This window comes from Cebidichthys violaceus, unplaced genomic scaffold, assembly GCF_023349555.1.
Source record: "Cebidichthys violaceus isolate CVI_PGR_0920_01 unplaced genomic scaffold, fCebVio1.0.p SCAF_11, whole genome shotgun sequence".
Classification (NCBI taxonomy): domain Eukaryota; kingdom Metazoa; phylum Chordata; class Actinopteri; order Perciformes; family Stichaeidae; genus Cebidichthys; species Cebidichthys violaceus.
This window is the reverse complement of record NW_027176274.1, coordinates 4,530,071-4,555,694: the sequence shown is the minus strand read 5'-3', so window position 1 is coordinate 4,555,694 and position 25,624 is coordinate 4,530,071. Positions and strand designations below refer to the sequence as shown.

General features: G+C 42.5%; 2 protein-coding genes across 11 annotated transcripts in view; both read right to left on the bottom strand.

The window, feature by feature from the left end:
* Nucleotides 1-396: 396 nt before the first annotated feature.
* Nucleotides 397-6,382, bottom strand: poglut2 (protein O-glucosyltransferase 2). The gene is made up of 10 exons (XM_068701456.1): nucleotides 5,875-6,382; nucleotides 4,533-4,738; nucleotides 4,220-4,425; nucleotides 3,400-3,477; nucleotides 3,116-3,288; nucleotides 2,021-2,258; nucleotides 1,689-1,898; nucleotides 1,432-1,521; nucleotides 1,182-1,286; nucleotides 397-550 (listed from the first exon to the last, which is right to left on the bottom strand). The coding sequence occupies exons 1-10, from the start codon at nucleotides 6,078-6,080 to the stop codon at nucleotides 533-535; spliced, it is 1,530 nt and encodes a 509-aa protein (XP_068557557.1). The 5' UTR covers nucleotides 6,081-6,382; the 3' UTR covers nucleotides 397-532.
* Nucleotides 6,383-7,437: 1,055 nt separating this feature from the next.
* The window catches only part of stxbp5l (syntaxin binding protein 5L), a 101,893-nt gene continuing 83,706 nt past the window's right edge, over nucleotides 7,438-25,624 (bottom strand). For 3 of the 10 annotated variants that reach the window (XM_068738303.1, XM_068701404.1, XM_068701412.1), the window contains 8 exons: nucleotides 22,320-22,487; nucleotides 16,002-16,103; nucleotides 14,625-14,864; nucleotides 12,666-13,029; nucleotides 12,202-12,367; nucleotides 11,296-11,407; nucleotides 10,853-11,073; nucleotides 7,438-10,433 (listed from right to left, as the gene is read on the bottom strand). In XM_068738303.1, the coding sequence (XP_068594404.1) occupies nucleotides 10,392-10,433; nucleotides 10,853-11,073; nucleotides 11,296-11,407; nucleotides 12,202-12,367; nucleotides 12,666-13,029; nucleotides 14,625-14,864; nucleotides 16,002-16,103; nucleotides 22,320-22,487 (1,415 nt within the window). In that variant the 3' untranslated portion in view covers nucleotides 7,438-10,391. Of the gene's footprint in view, nucleotides 10,434-10,852; nucleotides 11,074-11,295; nucleotides 11,408-12,201; nucleotides 12,368-12,665; nucleotides 13,030-14,624; nucleotides 14,865-16,001; nucleotides 16,104-22,319; nucleotides 22,488-25,120; nucleotides 25,175-25,624 lie in introns of all 10 variants that reach the window. The other 7 variants (XM_068738294.1, XM_068701388.1, XM_068701420.1 and 4 more) reach the window with 4 other exon arrangements.

Genomic DNA, 25,624 nt, shown 5'->3' with positions numbered 1-25,624 from the left:
GAAATCCGTAGAGTGGAACCTGACTCAAGGCGACATCTACTGTTCAGGAGGAGTCATTACAGCTCTACTAAACGACGCTTCCACCTGTCAGCAATGTTCTGAATACATTGACTTGGCAGCTACAGAACGGCCATCATTGGATGCAGGGTTTATTTGTTTGTTCTTTTTTAAAGCCACCTCAGCATGTCAGATGTTTGACGACAATGCAGAGTTAACACATAATACAGAGTTAAATTAGAGATACCAGGCTTTAATATGTGTGCGATGTCTCAGGATGTAAACGCCACAACACACAGTTCAACAGCACTTTAAAAAGGCAAATGTAGGTTTCTGCTTGTGTGTATGTATATGGGTTTGTGTGCATTTGTAGACAACAAAAGTAGAAAAAAAGACCACTTTCAACATACAAAAAAATATTTATTTTAAAAATGAGATGCGGTAGTCATAGTCGTACAATTATTTAACACTCTAAAACATTATTTGGCAGTATATCAGATATGAAGGATGGCTGTGTAACTGGATGACGGGTCAATCAAAGTTCATCCTTCGCCTGAAAAACAAACAAAGAGATTAAGATGGTAATCTGAGATGCGGTGTGACTAGATGAGACGATATCTGTGCCAGCATTTAAATCAGCTGGATTTATTTAGCGTGTGCCATCAGACACTGACAAAATATAATTTTGTAAAATCCAATAAGAGGCAGCGGCACGGCAGTTTGGTTTGAATGGAAATGGTGGCTCATGGTTTCCCTTCATCACATTTAAAGCTCCCACATATCCATTGGCCACCCACACAGTTTTCACTTCTATTGCCTGACTAGTCCTGTTGCTGCCAAGACAAAGTGTCTCCGATGAAAGGGAAACTCAGCAGAGCCCCTCACCCTCACCCTGTGGCAGGAACATGGGTCATCACTGCTCTACGTTCTTCTGTTCAACTGGCATTCATTTAGCAAGTTGCAGTGACACCTTACATACACCAGAGGGAGCCACATTGTAGGAAGCAAAGTTTAAACATTAATACCAGTATTATGCTATTCGTAACACCTGCTTTGACCCTGTAATGACATGTCAAAATGGCCTATTGACATCAGTGGGTCTAGACTCCACTGATGACTCGTGTAATCCTGTGAGCCAAGACAAAGTCCCTCTGATGCAAGATGAGCGTGACGGTGTCCCTTACCCTCGTCCTGTGGCAGGAGCATGGAAACAGGTCATCACTGGGCTGCTCGACAAGCTCCATGTCTTCTCGAATCTTGGGCTCGGTGACCTGGAGTTTGGCGTATTTCTGTAAGAAGAACGCTGAACTTACATAGAGGACTGTGACAGGCAGGGAAGACATTTCTGTTGTATCATGTGAAACCATCTTATCCAGAGGCACGTAAATAAGAGCAAACAGCGCCGATGGAACTCTGAAAGTGCCGAAATGTTACCTGGAAAAGTTTGTAGTAGTAACAAAATATGCTGTTTCCCATAAGATGATTGCGAGCAAACTGTTGACCCGCCAGTGCAATTTTCTTTGCCTAAAAGACAAGAATCAGAGCAACTTTATTATTATTTTTTCAAATCAAACCAACAAAAACAAAAGTAAACAAACTCCCCTCTGACAAAATGTTAAAGTTATCCATGTTCATTTTTAAAGAGGCCAATACATCATCATTGCAATGGCCATATTCACTATCGTCATCACCTCTTCATCGTGGTCACGAGCCCACTGGATCTTCTCCAGCAGGTCTCCGAGGTCCGCCCTGACCGGGATGTAGTGCTCCCACGGCTGAAGCTCGTTGTAGAAATGCTCGTAGTAGCCAGAGTCCTGCTTCAGGACCAAACTGTCTCCTGCCAGGAGGTACGGCAGTCGATACGCCGCAACAGTGCCGTCAATGTTTATTTGGTACTTGTACTGGCGGTGGAAAGGGGACAGAAATAAAAAAAAAAAATAGAAAAATGAAGGGACTATCTTCAAAAATCAGCTCCTAAGAAAACTGCTTAGTAGCGCCAGTGGCACTGTAAAAGCACTCTCACCTTGAAAAAGTCAAAGAAAGACACATGTTTGACCAGCGGCCCGTAGAGGCTCTCATCGTGCTTGAAGAAGAAGAAGTTGGTGAAGGCAGCATCTATCATGGCGGGGTGAGCCCTGGAGAGCTTGACCAGCTCCAGACGTTCCTGTCGACTGTCCCGGCCCCTCCAGAAGGCCGTGGCGTTCTTCCCCGGCCACGAAGGCCCGGTGTTGGCCTGCACCGACATCATGTCCAGACTCACTCTGTTCATCGGACGGACAGCATGTTTTCCCAAGTTATTCATCGAGATTAAGACAATAAAGGACCTCACTGTCATGCATATACAACTAACGTCATCTTGTTACTTCACCTGTGTAATGGTCTCTCTTCACACTGTCAGCTTTGCCTCAGTGTCTATAGACTATTTGAACCCTGGTGCACGTACTTTGCTTTCTCTTTACGAAGAACTGGTTTACCCAGTTCATTGTTACGATACAGAAAATCGACTTTTTGTCACGCAGAGGCCAGCAGCTACAGATGACACGGGACACACCTGGTGAGCGAGTATCACTCTCTACAAGGTGAGAATATCTGCAGGGTAAAAAACACTCTATGCATGCCTGATATGGAGAGCCGTTCCGCTTGCTCAATCTAGATGCGAAATATGAAATATTTGTTAGCAGATTTTCTTCTGCTGTCACACACACACACACACACCAATTGGCTGTCTTGGGCAACGCTGAGGAAATAATGAGCATCCTGGCACAGGTCTATTTTGGTTCCACATTACTCAGTCTGCACTGTGACAGCGTCACGGTCTGTGTACACAGGCTTACTTCTCCCCCGCTGTCGTCTGCTCAGGGGAAGAAGAGCATATTGTAAATCACCTTCATGACTGCTGGACGGCAATGTGTCCAAGCCGGTTATGACTCCCGTCTTCCACTCAGAGGCAAGCTACAAACGTATCAGAGCCACCAGGAAGTGAGTCGTTTATTTTCCATTTTCAGTGGAGCGTTCCTTTAAGGGTTCCCAGGTATTATTGGTAGACTAACTACCTACAACTCTTTCAGCTTAATCCAAAGTTGCATACGGTGTTTGTGCTACGGAGGCGCAGCCTTACCTCCCCATGGTCTCAAGGACCGACTCAGTCAGGTCATAGGTGGGCATGACAATATCCCTGGTGTTGTTGGAGCCGCACCAGGAAAAGATGGGATGGATCTTCTCGGTGGGTTTCCTCTTCTCCAACGGCCAGTCGCCCAGGTTAACGAAGAACTCTATATCAGGGAGCTGCACCTGAACGTACAACACCGACGGAAACAAGTGAGAAATAAAACATGAAAAGATTAATATCGTTCACATGTTTCAGCGTTAGAGAGGATCAAAGACAGTTTAAGAAGAGCTTACCTTTCTGGTGAGAGACAAGAGGATGGCATCCATGAAGATTCTGAAACCCACATGCTCTCCAAAAGTTTTAACGTAGACCTAAGAGAATAAAAAAAAAAAAAAAAAAAAGCCAAATCAGCATAAAAACATCACCGGAATTTTCAGCAATTCATCTTTATGCTTAGCTGCAAACTCCATCCGCTGATGAAGACCGTGGACTATGATCGAAAGCTCTGGTAAGCCAATAATAAGTGGATCTGAATTGGGATTGTATTGTCGGACTAGTGTTTCCAGCATCAAGAGTGAACTTTTATGCCTAATAAAATGTGTTAAATCAGTTAAATATACATGTATATATATATACACACACATCTGAAACCATACAGACAGTTGTAGAAATGTGTCCATTGTGAATATTCATTTTATAACAACTGAGATTTGTTTGGAAGCTCAACTTCCAGATTGTAGCAACTGATAAACTACCAGAAGTTCCCAGGTAATGCTAGCGCTGTGGGAACGAGGCTTTAGACGTATCCTCATTACAGGAACCTGGACTGACCCCCACAGTGGAATGAAGATTGTACCTTTGAACACCTGGTAGACAGACTTACAGGTGTGTCACATCGCTGCAGGCTCTCCTGGGCCCGGCCCACTTTACATTATCACATGGCCCGAATTACTCTCCAGCCTTTATTACTGAACTGCCCTTTGGGTCTGACGGTGTTTGTAAGAGGAACTGGGTATTCTTTTGTAAGATGACTTGCATGTTGAAGTTACAGTTGGACTAATACATCAGTTAGCCGCTACACCAGGCTGATATTCGGTGTTTATTGTGAGGTACCCGGTTGTCTTTGACAGTGTAGTGGCAGAGGCTCTGTCTCTGTCCAAAGCGCTGTGGGATCTCCTGCGCATTAAGATCTGGGTCAACACCAGAGTAGAGGGCCAGGTCCCTGTCTATCTGAGGGAAGGACTGAGGACAGTGCATGTGGACCTCCCATTCAGAACCACTGGGCTGGGGACAATCACAGCCCTCATGGTAGACTGGGCCTGCAGAGGAAAAAAAAACAAAACACAGAAGCATCATTAAGAAAAAAAAAAAACACACAGATGTCATCCGAACAAATGTTTTGTAGGAAACATGGATTGTGTTCCACCTTTGAGAACGAACGGTGACCCGGCCACGTTCCTGCTCTTGAGCAGAACGTGGATGTGGAGGTCCGTGTAGGTGGCGTACATTCTGTAGCGAACCAGGAAGGAGCCATCGTGACGATCCAGGACCTGGATCCAGATTCGGGTGAACTCCTCCACTGGAGCCACAATCTTGACTTCAAAGGTCTTCTCACCGGGTGATGTGGTTAAACTGTGAGGGAGAGAACAAACGTGGAGAATGTGCTCCCGTTAGGAAAGAGCACAAGTCACAGCATAACATCACTACAACGCTGAGTTTAGTGTAGATAACAAGCAGCGCACAAAATGTCTTGAACAACGAAACGGACTCAGCTATCTTATGAATACACACTATTAAAATCCATTCTTCTGATTCTATATATTGTAATTAAATATTGCCAGTTGTGCATAAGAAGTCACTTGTTGCTGATAGAACATGATGGCTTCTTGATGTTGGCATGCTGCTGTTGTCTCTCTTGTGTCCCAGCAGACAACAATAATGTAGTTTTGTGTTGTTGTAGGCCGGGATGGAAGTGAGACAGTGATCCATCTCGACACCCAAAGCATGTGTTTGTGAAAGTCACTCCAAATAGAGCGCGATACCTTCATCGGGCCCACGGGAGCTTTTTGATGAAAGGGGTTCATTGGAGGTTGTCTGACTCGTTCACCCTTGGGTGCAGACGTTCATGTCTGCTCTCTCTCTCTCTCTCTCTCTCTCTCTCTCTCTCTCTCTCTCTCTCTCTCTCTCATGACTAGTTTAAAATGTCTCCACTATTGAAAAGGTTTACTCTGTTGTCCTCTCTTTGTAGTCATGCAGTCCCCAGGTGCTAATAAATAAAAATGATCCTGCGTCAATAGAATTGGTAGGAGGTTATAATTAAAATATGAGACAATACTTTTTTTTAATAGAAGTTATGATGGAATAGTGATGGTTTTTACGTTTGACTACATTAATTTCTCTATAGAAACAATGAACATCTGGGCTTTAAAGCTTAACATAATCTTACAGAGGGAGTTGTTCAACAATGAGACAACTTTCATACAATGATGTCACATACTGATGTAATTACATAATTGACACAAACCCCTTCTGGCTCCATCACTACCACGTATTTACATATAACGTTATAAAAAACGAGGTGCACATCATTTTCCTTGACACCAGAATACGTTTGCTCAGACTGACACACCTCATGACATCCACAGAAGGATGCTACGTGGAGCATTTTTATAGCAGCACTGCTTGCCAATAACATTTCACAGTTTGCTGAGACTGGGGGAAAACAGAAGCACGTAATGTCTGCAACCAGCAGGCCGAGCGTTACTCACTTTCTCCCCGAGCTGTCTGCCGCCTGCACGTAGAAGAATCGAGCTGGAAGCACGACGTTTGCTTCGAGTCCAGGTCCCCAAACTAAAGTTTTTGCAGCACTCGGTGACGTTACCGAGTCTGCCCGAGCCCCCACCGGCAGTTCGTGTCCGAACAGACCCAGAGAGAGCAGCAGCAGCAGCAGCCACGAACGTAGCCGAAGAGACATACTTGTCCTGTTAACCGTTAGCCGTTACTTTTCTCCACACAGCGGTTCACTGCCCAAACTTGCCATTGTTGTTTTAAAAAAACACCCATACATCAAGAGACTGAATATAAAACTGTGATGCTAGCTTACGTTTTAACGTTAGCTCGTCCCGTTTCCATTTGGGACAACACATCTCAGAAGTGGCATTGCTAATAGCATGTATCTTGCTAACATACGCGCATTGTGTTGTTTTCATACGCTCTCTGAAATACACCGATTACCGTTAGCTAACTAGATCCAAAACCCTTGTACAGTGAAGTTAACTATCTGCTGAATGAACACGGGGCGGGACGAGCACGCGCGTTCCAGCCATTTGATTGGTCGCCACTACGCTGACTCTGGGTTTGATTGGCTGAATGAGCGGTTGACTCCTGATCTGAATCTGATTGGACAGAAACCCGGAAGTAAGCCGTGTCTACATGCTGGGCGTGAGCCGTTCATATATTATATATACGAACGGCTATTTATAGCTATATATATTTATATGGCTATATATACGTTCATATATTATATATATATATATATATATATATATTGCTGCTGCAATATTACTGATATAGCAGTATTTACCATAGTGGTTGGTCCAGGTGGAGCTGATTTTAATTACTTTATATACTGTTGTGTAATTATATTATAGTGACAGATATAATAATAATAATAATAATAATAATAATAATAGTAATAATACGAATTTGTTAGCATACATGATTTGTATGTATAAATTAGAATTTGTAAAACTAGCTAGTTAAGCTGTACAAAAAATGGAACGTATGAATATATAACTGCATTCTAGTGGAGTAGAAAATTAAATTGAAATACAGTAAATATTATTATAATAAGTAATATACCTCAAATTTGTGCTGAAGTACGGTACTTCGATACTACGGTAAAAGAGTGTGGAGTGAAGGAATTTACTGTAATGGATTCAAACTGTCTCAAAAACTGTGGTGGATGCAAAATAATGTTTGAGAGATTTTAAGAATTGTGATAGGACATCTGAAATCCAGGACAATTAACTCATTATCATGGTAACACTATTTGTGAGAAATGCATTTGTGTGTGACACGTTGATCCCTGTATGCTTCTCATAGCGATGAAGCAGGTAAGTAACATTTAACGAGTCAAATTAAGATTTATTGAAACAATATTAAAACCCTGCTTATTGTTAGGAAACTTCCTTTCTGGGCACCCAATCTAGCTGAGGATCTCTGATGTGGAGATGCCCAGATGATCCTCTGTAATGCAGGAAACACCACCGTACACTTCATACAAGCAAGACAACCGCAAGCTCTCAAGTGAAACAGAGCTCTCAACTGTGTACATCAATCAATGTTTATTTCAGTTTGCTTTTGCATCAACATATTTTCAGTTCTTTTTTGTCAGGTAATTTCTATTACACTAGTATAATATCAATAAGAACAAAAAGTGGTAGAATCCATTTAAATAAGACAAACTTTGCTGCCATCATTGAGAAAACCAGAGAAATGCCTTTTCAGGATACTACAGTGTGAAGAACTACAGAGTTCCAGTGATTTAGACGGAGCCAGAATACCAGATACAGTACCAGCAGTAACAGGTACAACATATACAGAGAAAAATATCCCAAGAATGTTTTTATCTTTTGTAGTTTTTTTTTTTGTATGTTTAGTTTCACCTTCCTGCCAAGATTGAGCTGTACAGTTAATATAAAAACCAAAAACATACAAACCAAAAACATACTAACAAAACACCCTGTCAGTAGAAGTCAGATTTTTTTAATTTTCTTTTTATTCATTTTTAAGTGTTTTCTCTGCCATTGAAAGAACTGCACTGCACACAAATCTCATTGACGGTACAGAGATAGTAGAGAATTTCTTCTTTTTTTTCTTTTTTTTTCTTTACATGTTTAAGACACCTCATTGAATCAAATCATGTGTAATAATGACATCTGTGTGGCACTGCTTCAGGATTTCAGGTGACTTGGGTTTCCGGTGAAAACAAATGGGTTTGGAGGCCGAGCCTAAGGAACACCTTGGCAGCCTGACAGGAAGCAGGCAGAAATGACTAGCAATGCCGATGGATTCACTTGTGTTATTATTATTTTTTTTAGGGTTTTGAGCGTAGGTGTCGCTGTGCATATTTTACGTGGGAGTGATGTCAACGTGATCAAGGCGCAACACCTTAATGCTTGTGTGCATAAAGGCCGGTTGTGTCAGAAATGGATATCAATAATCCTGTTTGGTTTTTCAGATCGATTCAAAATACAGACAAATACACAAAGTACGAAATATCCTCCTCAGTTAATGCTGTTTGCCTGTGTCATGTAGCTACCCATTGACATGTACAACACAATCACAATATGATACACAACCATGTATCATGAAACATTTGTTGTTTTTAACATACAATAGCCTTCGGTTGAGAGGCCATCACCATCAAATATAGGACTGCGACAAGCAGATAGCATAGTCATCAAGAACAATATTGAACAAAAAAATAACATATTTGCCTTCAGTTGAAATTGTTGCAAATGTTTTACACATGTACATAGTTTCTTCTACTGACTCACATCTGAACATCACTGAAAAAAAAAAAAAAATACTGTTACTTCTCCTGAAACGCTTACTGATAAACGATTCACACGGGGGGGTGCAGGTCGTTAGTGACTCCACTTCCTCTCCGTACGCCCCGTCACAAAGACATTGACAATCATTAAAATCATTGTGTGTGTGATCATGAAAAGAGGACCGCTCAAGTTCAACCCTGAAAACGCATAAAACCCGCAACTTCTAAAAGACTGAGGTGGACAGAAATGGGAGGGCGTCATTCATTTTTGATTGCTTTGGCAGAGAACGAGTTCAGTTGCTTAACACTTGTGGCCCTCTTTGTCTCTCGCTCTCTCTCTCTCTCTCTCTCTCTCTCTGACACACACACTTTATGGCTCACTAAACTCATACATCTAACAAAGGCAGCTAATGACTGAAATGGTGAACCAGCAATACCCCCCCTCCAAAAAAATAAAAATAAAAACACCCCCATATTTCTTTTTTTATAAAGAAATCTGACTTATTTGACTTTTTGATAAATGCCCTCTAGCCAACTCCAAGTACTGCGTCTCATCTGTTCTGATCGAATACATGATGACTACCACATATTAGCTCTTTGTTAGTTAGTTTACAGCGAGTGGATTCACTCATCTTGTTTTTTATGGCACGTGAATAGTATATAGGTTCATACTATAGCTATAAACACACTGTGTCTCACAACCAATCTGTTCTCTGTTTTCATACAACTGTAGTTGGGAAGTGAGATATTCCTCATCATTTAATGCTTTTGTAAGCAGCAGCAGCCGGACAAGTGAAATTAGTGTGATTAAGACTGTGCAGAGGTACGTTTAAATACTGCTGATTTGTGTTTGCACTGTGCAGCCCAGAGTAATTGGTAAGAACAACGTTTCAGCATTATTATAAGTGTGTGAAGAGAAAGCTAACTATGTGCATCTATATTGTGGCATTTCATATTTGCTGAAACTAAGAAAAAAAATACAAATTAACCAAAAATAAAAATTTAAAAAAAGGGAAAGGAATACTAGTTTTGGCTTAATAGCGATGCAGGTATACAGTTCCCTTTTTATATATATTTTTTGTCAATATTTCAAAAAATATAACGTTTTTCATAGTTTCTGTTGTTGGCTTACATCATTAAATAAAACTTTTTATTTGTGTATCTTCTGTTAAAGTAGCATGCTGCTTTTTAATATGGCAGTTGGATATTTTTAATAGTCATCCATTTTTGTTTCATGCATTTCTTGTTGGTTTCTTAACTTTTGAGTATCTACACAGTGAGGTCTAGAAAACCCAACCACGCTCACCGACCCACACACACACACACACACACACACACACACACACACACACACACACACCGACCCACGCACACACACACACACACACACACACACACACACACACACACACACACACACACACACACACACACACACACACACACACACACACATACAGACTTGTTGGATATTTCCAGCTCCATCTTCAGTCCTTCAAAAGCCGCCATTTGCCTTTCTCTTTCTGTCCTCATCCATTCATGTCTAGACAAGGAACTACCACGTCCTCTTCCTTCAACAACGTGACAGTGCCGTAGCATGTCCAGAAGCCGTAAAGACAAAGTCACTCTTGAGTCTCTCTTTTAATTGCTCTCATTTATCGAGTGAAAGTCCCTGTTCCGGCAAAAAAGCTCCCGGCGGTCCAAGGGCAGCCTCGGCCCTCTTTGCTATTAGAACTGGTACCACTTCTTGTCTTTGCACTTTAGCATCAGCTGTAAAAAGAAGAAGCCACAGACAGTCGACGGTGAGGAACAACAAGTTGTCAAAGCGTCCTTTCCTTCAGGAATAACATCACATTTTTTAAAGCATTAGTTGAAGCTGTTGTATGCAGCATTTTTAAACGTTTGTGTTTCAATTGAGCGTTCTACATAAATGACATCGCCCTTCGCCAAGTCCCGCCCCCAAAACGCAAACCGGCCAATCATGGTGTCGCATCAGCCAGCTCCGACAGACGTTAGCTCCGGCTTTGGGAAGGGTCAATTGGTGCAACCATGAGGTGATCTTTTTCTGGTTCAGCTGACCATATCTTTACATTAATTCTGAAATCTATTTACAATGCTTTTCATATTGTTCTGTTATAAATGTGGTTGTGTGTAACATTTTCTAAGGTTCTTATTCATCTTTCTTTTACCTCGTGAGCGTGTTTGGAGAAGGTTTCTGCACTGGTCATCATGAGCGCAGTCCGGTCCTCCAGCTCCCCAAGCCTCTGGCCTCTCTCATCCAGAGCGATGCGGGCCCGTGCCAGGTCACCCACGACTCCGCTAGCTGCCACCTTCATGCCCTCCATCCCCGCCTGCCCAGGGATGTGCTGGGCCAGACTCCGAGAAGCCTTCCCAGCTGACGCCTCACCAACTGTCAACAACATCAGGTGAAAAAGGAATATGAAGGCAGGCACAGAAACAAAGCCCATTCTGGGTCACTATTCTGGTTATGATGGATTTTTAGCCCTTTGCTACTCAGTTCCTTCTAGAAATTGATTTATTACTGTAATTACAGGTGACATTTTCAGGTGGATTAGTACAGCCTAGAATAAAACCTTCATCGAGAAAAAGAGAGAACAAGAGAAAAACGCACAGAGCTCCTCTCTGTCAAAGTTATGAGAGTTTCCTCCAAAGAAGCCCTTTAGGAAGCCTCTGTTCTGGGCTTCTGGTGTTTCTATTGGTGTGAACAGCTCCCCCAGCATCTCCTGAAATAAATGACAATGAAGAAAAAGAACTTCTTAACAATTCATAATTTATTTTTTTTTTAAAAACAATTATTTCCAATTCTGAACCAGCCCTGTATTGCTGATATTTGTTGATCCTATAATGGTCATTCTTAGAAGGATGGAGTCACATTCTTCTACACTCTTCCCTTTATCAACTTTGTGACACATTCTATTAGGTGACCATCATCTGAGCAACTGTTGCTGTCCAGTAGGTGGCACTGTGGCAGCATCATGTTAAAAAGCTCCACCGACATCATTTGTGCGTGTGCAGTGACGGCTCGGAAGAATAAACACATCTATAAATACATATATGCCAAAGTCTACATGCACATATGCATGAACGCATACACACACACACACACACACACACACACACACACACACACACAGTGTAAAACTAGATCCACCCAATCTACCCAGTTGAGTTCAAACCACACGTGACAGGTGTGACATTTTACTTTAATGGCCTCTGTCAGTTCTGGGCTTCACCAAGGGTGGGAATAATGGCACCTGTTTATTAACTGCACCGATACGTTTCTGAACCCAGATCCCAAAATGTGAGACGATGCAAATTAAAAGTCAAGGAAACTCCCACAGTAATGCGCACATCAGACATGTGTGCATACTTTTCATTAAAACAAAAAGCTAAATTCTGAGATGTTGCATGTCACAGAGAGAGCAGGATGAACACACATACATACATATATAAAGTAAACGCAGATATAATGTAATTCAAACACAGATGTAATGTAATATAGAAGACAGCTTGATACCTGCAGGTTGTCACACATCTCCTGGCTGTATGTAATTCTCTGGACCTCTGTCGGGGAGCTGAGATACAGTGCCTGCCCCCCGTTGGTGAAGCAGAAGGTTCTTGCGATACGCATGTCTGTCAGAGGCAGGTAATTGACATCCATCAGCGGTCTGAGACTGGGCAAACTGTGAGAAGAGAAAGAATAATAATAAAAGACAGAGTTAGACACCAGAACACCCGTATCGTAATAACTAGCAAAGTCAACCACACCGCAAATCAAAGAGCAATTATGGCAATGAAAGAGTAGAGATATCCATAACATAGGACAAAGGTAACAGCAAACCAAGCAGAAAGGAGCTATTCTTAAATTGTGACCTCAGTTATTGTATGATTAATTGTGTAGCCACAATACAATACATCACAATTGAGAATCCAGTGTATCATGGTAGTTTCAGGTAAGCAGATGAGTACTCGAGGTAATACCTGAGTGTCATGATGTGTCCGTTAGCACAGAAGCAGGCCAGGCACACGCTGTTGCACACAGATACCACGTCGGCTCGCAGCACAAAGGACGACTCGGTGATGTTGTGGACAAAGAGGCAGGACTGCGAGGGCATCAAGATTACTTTGGCCTGCCTCTCGGAGCACACCACAGCCAGATGTCCCTCTCCGTAGTTGTCCTGGGAGGACGATGGTGAAAAGTGGACCAGCTTGCGGCGCCGCGGTCGGTCAGGGTCTTCGGGGGCGTTGACGTCCCGCCAAACCTCGTGGGGGCTCTGAATGAGCGCTCCCATGCAGTCCAAGAAGCTAAAGTGCAACACGGAGCCCTTCAGCATCAGGGCCGTACCTGGGAATGTTTGGGTAGAGTCAACAGAGGGAAGAGGGGAGGCATGAAGTCTAAAACTACAATGTTCCAAGATGAGCCTAAAAAAGGTGGTCAAATACAACATTCACTGCATAAGAAACAATCCACAAGAGCACCTTAAGAACACACGAGGAGAATTCAACAATCCCTGTGTTTCTCTTCATTCTTTTTTTCCTTGAAACTGGATCTGTGACTTTCCAGTAATAAACTTAGTCTCAAGAGGACAACACGTACTTCAAAGGGCCTGGATTTATGGGTATACTGATGCTTTATCTGTGAATAAGAGACCTTGTCCTCACACATTCAGGTTTCTGGACAGGTAATACATGTTTGAAAGGCTTACTTCTATCTTTGTTCTCGAGTACAGAAGGAAGTCAAAACCAAATCAAGCATTACAAAAAACCCATCAGAGTTCTCCATGACAACAAAATTCCCTGTAGTTTACATAAATATAGGTTCAGAAGCCCTTAAACATGACTAAGATCGGGGAGAGTTGAGCTCACAGTTATAGGCCTTACTCCAGATCCAGCTGTTTTCAGCGGAAAAAGCTCAGATACACCCATCGCATAATCAGCACATGAAGGCAGACAGAACATAGTGAAGCATTAAGCAGCTGAAGATCTGCTTCCTTCAGGAGTGGATGAGACCTAAATCAGAAAGACGTAAGACTGAATATTGTCTGGTCTCTATTTGTTGGGTAGTCAGAATCAACTGTTTGCTAACAGACCATATTAGCTTCAGAAGGTGATATTATGTCAATAAAAAAATCACATTGATCTGGTCCTTTTAGATAACTTCTAGCTTTTTGTCTAAACCGTTTTATCAAATCCAGCCAGAAGCTGATTTGAACCTTTGTTTTAGGCAAAATACTTCAATGGGAGTCTAACAACTGTAGTCTGGACATGTTGTGCTGAATTGATCATCATGTTGAGTTGGGCAGTTTAGAGAATCTCCATTATTCTCCAAATGCCGCTGTGTTCCACTGTGCAAGCTTCACGACAAAATGGTTAAATAACGTTTAACTATTTTCATCAGGCACAGTCAAACACTGTCTGTCTGTCATGTGGAGCGTAAAACCTATCATCACAGCTTCAAACCCACAGATGAGAAGTTACATTTCAATGAAAAGGCTGGACTTGAATACCATTGAATAGATATATGGCTTTATTGTAGTGGTGAGTGAATCGTTTCAATTGACATGTTTAGATTTTATTTTGTGGTTTTCCTTTTCATCTTTTGAATCTTATGTCGTTGTCGTGATTTTGCTGCTGAAAGCAGTTTTAAGCTCTTCAATGGATTCATTTATGGGATTTTGGGAGGTATGGTGGATTTTTTTTCGCTAAGAACAATTCTGAACTATTACAATTTATCTGTTTAATTTCCCAAGTTGGCCATCATTTATATCTGTTGTGATAATATTGTACTCGCCAAAGTATTACTGAGATGTGGGAACTAAGTAAACTATAAGTAACAAGCCAAAAGTTTAGCCAGATTACATAAAATGGTACACATTGGTTAACAACCTCTGTAAGGTTCACAACCCTTTTGTGATGAAACCGTGTCTCACTGGGACTTACCGCTGGGGCCAATTGTCACAGGTTCCTCCAGCCTCTCCTCGTCGTCGGTGGGAATGGACATTGGAATGAGAAGGACCACGCCCAAGCTGGTGCCCACCCATAGACACGGGGTGGGCAGGGCGTCACTCTTGCGCCCGAAGGACTCTCCAAACTGCAGTGTGGTGATAGCCTCTTTGGTGTCCCGGTCGATGCTGGAAACACTGGAACTGCGTGAGCGGCTGAAGGAGTTTTCACGGCTCTCTGCAGCGGCAGCCGGCGAACACAGAAGCACAGCACAGGTGGACACGATGCAAGAGGAGGGAGCAAGTGATGACAAGAGAGAGGGAGCGAGAGAGGAAACAGGAAACAGAAAGGACGAGTTGCAGGAGTTGTGGAAGGGAACAAAGAAATACATAGGAAGGAGAAGGAGAGCGATAAGGAGCATGGAAGACAAATATTCTAAAGGTCACATGTGTTTGTCCACAGATTTTATACAAGGTGAAACACTTGAACACGGGAAAAGATGTGATACATTGAGAAGCAAAGTGATATTTTCATTATAAAGAGACAACGTGACAAACACATCTTTGTACAAATACACACACACACACACACACACACACACACTCTCATTGTAAATGTACAGATTGTTAGGTACTGAGGAGAGTCTATTCAGCGGCCTGGTAACACACCCAGATACACTTCTTTTCACAGCCACACACACACTCACAGAGAGACAGATACACACACACACACACATTTACGGACAGACACACACTAGAATGCAAACACACAAACACACACACACACACACACACACACACACACTGGCTGTTGCACCAGATTCAAAAATTCCTTTAACTCTGTTAGAGTGCTACCCATTCGCGTCCTCCATTGTGTGCTTAAAGCCTCCATCATAAAAGTATTTCTGTATTGCTGCATTTCATTCTAAATAATTCAGAGCCAGGCGATGTGCAGTACTGCATGCCCAGCCTAATGTTACACAGAGTGCAGACTTTATGTAACAACAGTACAGATGGGTGCAAAGCCCGGCATACACATCAGGCTAACCCCCCCCCCCCCCCCCCAATTTCGACAGGTGTTCAATGTGTGCAATTTCGAGGCAACCACAATCCGTACAGGTTTGAATAGTCATCCACTATTGATGGGGGGGGGGGGGGGGGGACTTAGGGGATAATCAGTGTAACTGTGCAAAACATACACTGCGCACTGCATTATAGATGGCATCACGCCACACTTTGGGACATGAGCGAGCACTTCTAGACGTGTTTTAGACGAAACAGGGCCACAGGACGGACTGACATACTGACTTGACGAACGGATGTGTAATAATCAGCAGGACAGCAGTTGATGGGTTTGCGGCCGAAGCCCCCTTACCTCTCTCACTCCAGCAGTAGGGGGCGGTGGTGTGGTGCTCGTCGTGGGAGTACATACTGACTCCATGTAACTGCTGAAGCATTGCCCTCCTGGATGCATAACCTACTCGTCCCCCACAACATGAACCCCATTTAACAAGTCCGACATGCCCCAGAGAAACACACACACACACACACACACACACACACACACACACACACACATACACACAAGCACAGCCGCCCAGCCAAAGACCAGACAAGACGGACAGATGAACAGCAGTACCAGAAGATGAAAGAAAGAAAAAGAGAGAAACATCCGACTGAGTGTGGAGCGATTGCTTCAATTATATACAGAGACAGAGAAAGAGAGGGCGCCTGAAAAAGAGGCCACTTGTTTATGTTTCTGGTGGCCACACAACCTCCTACTCGCGTATCCATCTTCTCTTTAAACCCCCTTTTTCCGCACCATCTGCTCAACTTAACGCCGTTGGCAAGAGTGGCACGAAAAAACACTCTGATACAGCATCCCTGTACAGTGATCCGGTGTGGTCAGTGAGGAGCTTCTGCAGCACTGTTGCACGATAACCAAATGTTTGTACCGCTTTCTTTGATACTGCTGCAAGTAAAAAAAAAAAACAGTTTACAACAGTATCGGAGCAGTATCGATATATTTTAGGTATCGTGACATCACCGCTGGCGGTCACAAAGACAAAAGAGCCTTTTGCTGTGAGTCGTCTGGGCAGCAGCAGCAGCAGCAGCTCGGTTTTGCCGCGTGAGGCTGGGGCGTGTTTACGCTGTGTGACAGAGCCTGTGGGGGGCTGGCTAATGAAAGTCAGGCACAGTGGTGCTCTGACAGGACACAGGGACCCCTGGGGGCCCTGACAGGGAACTAGAGGCGGTGTCAGTGAGGTGATAAGGGAAGGCAGACAATCTGAAGCGGAGAGACGGACAAAGTGCTCGGTTTATACAGCGGTGCATGCACATACGCCCACACAGTGTAGGGAGACAAGGACAGACACCTGGAGATTACGCAAAGTACCACCGATGAATGTACAGAGCTTTGTGCCAAGCTGTGCTTTAAGGCCAATTTAACATATATAAAGATGATGTATTGTATCAGATACATTTTCCAGGATTTAATTGTGAGCCTAATTGGGAATCAAGACATCTTTGACCTCAAAATGTACCATTTTTAACAATTAAGATTAGTTAGTTCATTATTGCAGATTAACAGGGACATCTGTTGTCCCCCAACAGGGACATCTTTTATCACACAGCTATGAAATAGTGCTTCAGCACTTGGTTTTTATCTTGTGGTTTTATTGTTGTAGGCGTATGTGGGTGTGGAGCTTTTTCAGCATCTGGCCAGGTAGTCACTGAGACTGAGTCACCTCAGCTCCGTGCGAAGGTGCAGTAAAATAGCCCTGTTGCTTTTGCTTGTGAAATTTGTGATTTTATGTGATTCTGTAACGTGTGAGTTATACTTAAAAGGTAACACTGTAGGGAAACAACAACTGAGCTGATTACAACACCCGCTCTCCATCGACTTTCCTTATTCTTAAACTGCCCATTTTATGACCACGTCTGCAGGCAAAGCTAACGGTATCACACAATTCCGTCTTCAATATTTAATAGGCGTGCTGCCGAACCAAGATGGGAGGCACGGACATGTTGACTGTACATTGAGTGTGACTTCCCATGCCATTTCCCTCCTCTGTCTCCTCGCCTGGCATGCAGGCCTCATTAACATTGGCCTCATCTCTCGCACCGCTCGCTGACCTTTAATTATTCCAGTGAACCTGCTGGCTCTTCGCTGTGGTAACCCAGTGCAACTGATAAACAACAGCGCCAAAGGTAGGCAGCCGACAGAGGAAATGCAACGTTCCGCTGAGAAAAGCGACCGTTAATAATCACGCGTAATAAGAGCACATTTAAGTCGCCGCAGACCAGGGGATGTTCTCAGTTTTTTTTCAATTTTGTTTCGCATGCATCTCTTATGGCATCTGATTCACGATTTAAAAAAAAATCACAGCATGTCATTCGACCACAGCAGACCTTCTAAAGTGATGGCTTCGATGGATCCCACAAGAGAAAGGGGAGATGCAATGAAAACATCTAACCCAGATTAAAAAGCGGTAGAGTGTTTAAATGAAAACACAACAACAGAACGTATTCTACCGTATCAGAACGCGCTGCTACAGTTTCAACAGATGTTTCTACAAACAGTCCCCGTAGTCCCGTGAATAGAGGTGTTCCAATACAGATACCTGTATGAGCAATGGCTCCAATACAGCCTAAAATGCTGGATTGGGGATCGGCGAGTACGCTCTGTGCATCGATCTCATATCGCGTTATCGTATCATTCACCAGCTCATTTACGCCACACGGGAACAACAACAACAACAAGTGTCACCCTCTACCCGATGCGTACATCCTGCCAAATCCAACCGCATGAGATCCTCAATATTGTTCTAAAGCCCTGCGAGTTTTATCCGGCAGGTTCAATATTCATTACACCCCACAGTATGGTAGCGTTGGAAGCATGCTCAGAAAACTTCACAGCAATTTGCACACTAAGTTATGTAATATCATGTGTGCCAAATTGACATGTTGGCCCTTTGAGTGGTGGCGTGTCCAGATTCACCCAATGACATCCAAATGAGTGATTTCGACAGATTAATCAGAATTTCAGGAGGATTTTAAAGGGTAAAAAGAAAAATCATGAGCTAGCTGCCTGTCTTACACACCTTTTTTTTTCTGTACAGAAATGCACTTGTGCCACAAAAGACAAGGGACCCTCATGTCATGTCAAATTCTGGACACTGTGATGACCGTTGTCAATTGATTTCAGCCGGAGCCACATTCTCCAAGTTATTTCAGCACTACACAAGCAGGAGGACACTGTCTACCGCGACAACACACAAAGACAAGGTGGTTATCCCTCAGACAGACGATTATATGCCTCTTCAGTGTCAGACAGGAGCCGTGGGGCTCTCTATGTGAGACATGACCTGGTGTATCTAAGAAGCACGGCCATAATACAGCCCATGATTAGGATTAAGCACACCGTCACTCAATCAGTAAGTACGTCCGGGGGCCTACAACAGGTCCATCTCTGTCTACCTGTATGAGAGATTCTCTCTTTTGGTTACCTTAAATATCAAGCTGCTACCTCGCTAAATCCTAATTCAAAGTTCCATGTTAAATCACTCAAGAAGTCAGTTTCGTATGGATGTTTTCAGAGGTTACAGATGCGTTAAATCAACAGCGGAAAAGAGCGACCGTCGTCTGCGTTGATAACGCAGCTGCAGCCCCGGCAGTGGCTTTAATAAAACATTCAGCTTATGCTAATGAAAAAACGGCTTCCCCCTCAGCTCCAGGTCACTGTTGTATAATGAGGTCGATGAAGATGGCAGTGTGAATCTAATTGCAGAATTGGTGTTAAAGGGTCAACTGTGAAAACAGCAGTGCACCAAATCCTGTTTATTATTTGGAATAAATGCTTTGCGTCAGCATGTTTATTAAAACCCTTTAAAGTCTGCACAGCAAATCTTTATATCTATATAGCACAGCACAGACGTGAGGGAACATGCTTATACTTCCAACTGCAAAGTGTTGCAACCCTTGTGTGTTACTGTTTGTCTGATGTGTGTGCAGTAACTGTGACATTTTGGGAACTGTCAGTATTGAGTTTTTTATGGCGAGATGAGCCTGGCGTGACCTGACCTGACTTTTTGTTAGTCTGAACACAATGACCTGCACAGCCAGAGCTTTCCAGAAGTGTCTGTACGACGCCGCAGCACTATATGTAGGCAGTGCAGTGCAGGTGGTGCACAACGGTTTCTAAGTCAGCAACATAATGTTGTGTCTAGACTTTGACTGAAGTAGATTTTCTCTCTGTGTGACAATCTGCTGCTTTAAGATGGCAAAGTACATTTGAACCGTCCATACTTTAAATTAGAGCACTGCGGCGCTTAACAGCTTATCTGCCTCCAGGGCCGATCGTCATGTCAGTCACTTCTTTATGGACTATCCATTCCCTAAACCTGCAGTCTCTTTGGGAAGTGTTATTTCCGCCACCCTCAGAAAATCACACCAAGTTCAGCTCACAAAAATGCCGAGTGATATTTTGCTGGGACTTGTGAATGCCCTGCATTGGTTTATTGATGTCTTGTTTTCTGGTAGTGACAGAATAAGTGCAGGATTTCATATTGTGTAATTAAATGTTGATGTACAATCCTGACGGAGACCATTTTTATGTGTCAGTTTCGAGATCAATATCTGAAAATTACAATGGTGGTAGTGTCATTTCAAGTCCTCACTTGACATGTGTTTTCTGTTTTTGCTTTGGCTGCCACTTGTTGTGTAAGGGCAGACTGGCAGAATATATCCAACAACACATTTCCTTTAAGATAGTAATCAAATCTTCAAGGATGGGCCAATACATAAAATATTTAAAATGTGGAAGATGTTGTATCAAGGCCTTCAGAGTGTGTCTGGCTTAATTCAAGTTAACAGGTGATACTATAGATATACAGTAAACATTGAAACACCTATTAGCACCGCGCACACATAGAGACAGACACATATTTACACACCCACAAATGCACACATTCCCTTTCTACCACACACAAAGGCATATGTACACATGTACACACACACACACACACACACACACACACACACACACACACACACACACACACACACACACACACACACACACTGCTCGGTCAATCATTTTTAGATGGCACAGATCAATGTCAGAGTGTGAACTAACGGAGTTTAAATGAAAGAAAATAAATGTCAGATTTGTCATTGAGCATTTCAAAATGCCAGAGTGCAGATCATGCTTGAGCGGTTGTCCTGTACTACTTAATCGCCTCTTTTACCTGTGTGTCTACTGAAATTGGCAATTACAGTAAAACAACAACAACAAAACAAACAAAAAAGTGGAAGTTTTGTATATACTCACTAACAAACACAAGAACGTTATAAAGACATGCTTCCCTCGGCTCAAAGTTTGTGGATTATGAGAAAGACAGGAGGTGTGGCCACACCACATAAATATTGTGTGCTTTGTTTCTTAATCAGAATTGAAAAATCAATAAAAACAACCAGAATCTATTCATGAGAAGGTATAAAAACATGGCTGAAGACATCTTCACTTGGTTGAGGAAGGTTCATTGTGGGATCCATTGCAAAATCATCAGTGCTGCTTTTAAAATTAAATTGGAGAAAAAAAAAAAACACTGGAGAAGAATAAAATGAATTTGGTTTAAACACGTCACATTGCACCAACCTTCAGGCCTAGGACACGGTCGACTCAAGCAACAAGGTTAAGGGACACAATGCAAGGGCCATTTGTTGCATTCAAGAGAAGCAGAACCTTTAGTCAAAATGTTGTAAGGTGATGCTAATGCAAGATGCAGAGTTCTATGTTTAATGTAAGATAAATACAAACACTCTTACAGCATTAATAGTCATCGTGTTCATCTGGTAACTAGCGTTAGCTGTCAACACCTGCTGGCTGAACACCAGTTACCTTCATGTGCAATCGTATTTTCAAGTTCATAAACAGCCAATTTGCAGTGACTACGTTTTGAAAGATATAACAAGTTTAGCCGTTCACTGCACCCCGCACCCAATAGCCGGTCAAGCTTTCTGTTCTTGCATGGCGTAGATGCAGTTTACAATTATTATGGTGGTCCACTTGCCAAAATTCAAATCTCTTAGTGACTTCTGGCTATAAAGACAGTCACTGGCAGATTTTATCAGCTGTCACTAGCTAGCTATCTAGCTAGCTAATGTTAGCTTCATTAGCTAGCTAGCTATCTAGCTAACTAATGTTAGCTTCAATAGCTAGCTAGCTATCTAGCTAACATTAGATCCTTGACTTGGTTGAAATGCCGTCTCTGGCTAATCTGTGAATGCTTTAAACTGAATCGTTTTTTTAAACAGGAATCTTGTAAAAGGGATGTTACAGTAAATCTGCATTGTTTACTATTGGAAGCAGTTATTGCTCTTACTACAGTGACATCCAAAGCTTCACAGACCTGCAGGGCTTGATTACAGTTGCTAGGGTATGATTGTGCAATCACTATTCGTTGAAGGGCTTAAGCGAACAGTCAATTATGACATGTTTACATTGAACGTATCTGCAAACCGTCAGTATGTTTTTATGCCGCTAACTTGCATTAGCATACGCTTGTCTTGTGTTAACTATGCATCAAGACTTAATCCACTTACCCCGGGGCGGGAGGATGGCATGCACTTGTTGGGAGGGAGGGAATGTTATAGAGGCTTAGGGATGGGAGTTGGGAATACAAGCACACACCTTCAGTGTGGGACACAGGCAAAGAGATCTCCATGCAAGCAGCGGACTGGGCCTTGCGGAAGGGCGGTCGGCCAGCGCCTCTGCGGGTAAGCCGTGGCCCCTCGGGACCCATCGGGACGCGAGGCTTGGGCTGGGAGGTGGGGCTAGTGCAATGTCCATTGACATGATCTGTAACAACGGCAAAGCATTAGCAAACAACACAAGGAGGGAAATAAAACTTTCAATTTCTAATCCACAACCGCAATATCCATCTTCATGTCATTTAGAAATCTTCAAATAAGGGGAGAGAATTGTATTTATTCATAATGCAGTTTTTAAGGATATATGTTGTGATTTCTCACCCTATATGGATATTTTGCTGTTTAAAAAAACAAAAAAACTGACTTCTTACTTTAACTCAGTGTTATACGACATGACCTATGAAGATGGCTATTTGTGCAGTGTAAGAGGAGCAAGCCAATGTTGAAAATCTGATTGTCAACAAGAGTTAGTGGTGGTGAGGCAGAAAGGGAAAGCGAGAGTGAGTGACAAAAGGCTGGAGAGTGGTTTGAAGTAAGTATGAGGAGAAAGAGAGGCTGGCGCAACAGAAAGAAGAGCAAAATGCAGAGGCAAATTGTGAGTTTCATCTGTGCCAAGAAAGAGATATGAAAGTCAAAAGAAAAACAGGCTTATTTCATCTCCACTTTGTGTTATTTTTCCTTTTTGAATTGATCTTAGTTTTCAGCAGGAAATGTATTTTTAAGACCGGAAGCTTCGTGACATTACTGGCAAAAAAAAAAGCTACAAGTGAAGATCAAAGGAGTGGAAAAAGAATCTAAAAAAAATTTGTATATCTGCTTTTTAAATTCTAACGCAAATTTGTACTCCGGTTATTTTGGTTTGGCCACACAACTGGCTACAGATGGCGGAGACAGGAAACACTTCTACACAGTAATTGTTGCCTTACATGGCCTCCCCTCAGCGACTGAGCTTGCTGGAAGCTTCATCCTTACTCAATGTACAAATGTTTGTGTTTGTGTGGGCAAAATAATTAGTTTAGAGCCTAAACGTATTAATGAGACAAAGAAAAGCAGAATTGTGTGGATTGGGTGCACTTCTTTGTTGCCCGAAGTTTAGTCGGCAAGCCAAAAATGCTGCCAAGACAGCCGTAATTAACAACTCCATGATACCTTCGCCTGTGTTCTCTCCTTCTCACTTGTCTTGAGGGTGTGATCAAACCTTTCCGCTCTGAAAATTCTCTCCTCGACTCATGAAGAATGAGGATAATTAGTATTGTGCTAATTAGTAAAAACACTAGACAGTGGTCTCTAGTCACCGTCCGCTCAGCATTTGGCACTGATCTTATGTCTGTCATATCAAATCCAAGTCTCCTGTTCAGCCAGTGGATGCACAACTGATTCAATTTCAAAGTGAAGATGAAAAACTCCGGGGTGTCACCCAGTCGACGTGCAACACTCGTCTGGTTTCCCAGCAGGACGGACCGAGGCAACGTAAGGATTGAAAACCGCAGGTTATATTGGACCAACCAATACCAAAGCCACAGGACGACACCGCTGTGTATCTGTCTAAAGGTTTTGTAACTGTGAATATCAAACAGAGAAGCAGCAAATCAGTCATTTGCCCCGAAACGTTCTGCAGGAAAGTGGTACATATCAGAAAGAATGGCACAGTACACACACACACACACACACACACACACACACACACTCGCCCAAAGCACAGATTACTGCACAAATGTCCACACAGCCACAAGCACATTTGCACACATATCCTCCCAAACACGCAAACAGAGTTTTGACAAAATATTTTGTCGTCATAACCCACAGCTTATCATATTGTAGCTTTCGAAAAAGGTAAAAGATTAATTATGCATCCCCCCACGTTTACTGACAACGTGCATCCTATTGCCACTTCAGGGACATGTTTGAACCTCCCAGGAAGCGTAATGAGCTTAAAATGCTCTCTTTTTAATCACACTAAATGTGTGACGAGGCAACCGAATTTAAGGTTGATCTTTTTTTAAAGTTGGATTTACATTTTTTGGTAATGTTCTCACTGTCACTAAATATAATACAGGGTTGACAAAAAAAAAACCTTTTTTTTTTTTTTTTTATACACCTGTCGGATAAAGAAAGGTCATTAAATGAGGCAAGTCACAGGAATAAGTCAGCAGTGGCACACTGTGTGTTAAAGAAGCAGCGTTTTTTGAAGGGAACAGCATGTGTGAAGCAGCAGTCTGCCGAAGCAGAGAAAGAGGAACCTGAGATTGTGATGTGTATGTACAGTAGTAGAGATGTATGGGGGGGGGGGCTCTCAGTATCTATAATGCAGATGTCCAGTCAAAATGGAGAAAAGACAGTTTAAGAGAGAAATGACCCAATTACAATGAGAGAAGTAGCGAGTGATCCAATCACTGTAGAGCAAGGCTGTCAATGGAGGGAAGGTTGTGTAAAATCAGAAGATGGTCCAATCATGATAAAGCGATAGAAAACCTCAAATTTAAATATGGGCATGAGTTATAAATCACCTTTATAAACACTTGCAAAATGTACAAGGAAAATATACAGAAGATTTAAAACAAAGCAAAATACATTAAGGGGAAAAATGGACAAACACTTAAGTCCGACAGCCTCATGGGCTGGTTGAACAGGAGGAGAGAGTGACAAGGAAACTGAAAGAAGAACGTTCGAGTGAGAATAAAAACTACTTAAGCAACATAAAAGCCTAGAAAACATGATAAAAGCAGAAACTAAATGGCTTAAAGGAAATCAAGTGAAACTGCTGGCTTTCGCCTACCGTACCAAGATCAGTCTTAAGATCTGTTGGCAGACTTAACTTTCTGCCGGGTCCCTTTACTGAAACAAAAGAATAGGAAACAAAGCACCAGTTAATCCCTTCAAATCAAAATATTAAATAAATAATAAAAAGATATGGTAGGAGTTAATCTAAGTTAAACAATGACAAACAAAAGTGCAAAAAAGAAAAAGAAAAAATACTCAAAACCAAACAAATGGAAATCACTCAAATGAACAAAGAACCAGAACATGCAAATTGGTGCAGTTGCACACGGCAGGCATATTTCAAAATGCATGCTTCGTTGTTGTCCCAGGCCAGTGTTCCCAGCTATCTCTGCAAGATCAATTACACCTACATTGGGCCAACTTAACAATCCAAGTTATTCACATTCCGAGCATGGTATTTTTACTACTAATGGCTATTGTCTTGTTGGGTTGCAAAAAGGCAATGAGAACTTAATTAATTTAGTCTGGATGTGAAACTCGAGTCCCCTTCTCTGCACACATCTA

Excerpts from the sequence above, each read along its gene's own strand:
- poglut2 (XM_068701456.1), bottom strand. The coding sequence starts at position 6,080 with ATGTCTCTTCGGCTACGTTCGTGGCTGCTGCTGCTGCTGCTCTCTCTG. Across the intron at positions 4,739-5,874 it reads GCAGACAGCTCGGGGAGAAA|TTTAACCACATCACCCGGTG; the intron begins GTGAGTAACGCT and ends TCTCCCTCACAG. Across the intron at positions 3,478-4,219 it reads ACACTGTCAAAGACAACCGG|GTCTACGTTAAAACTTTTGG; the intron begins GTACCTCACAAT and ends TTATTCTCTTAG.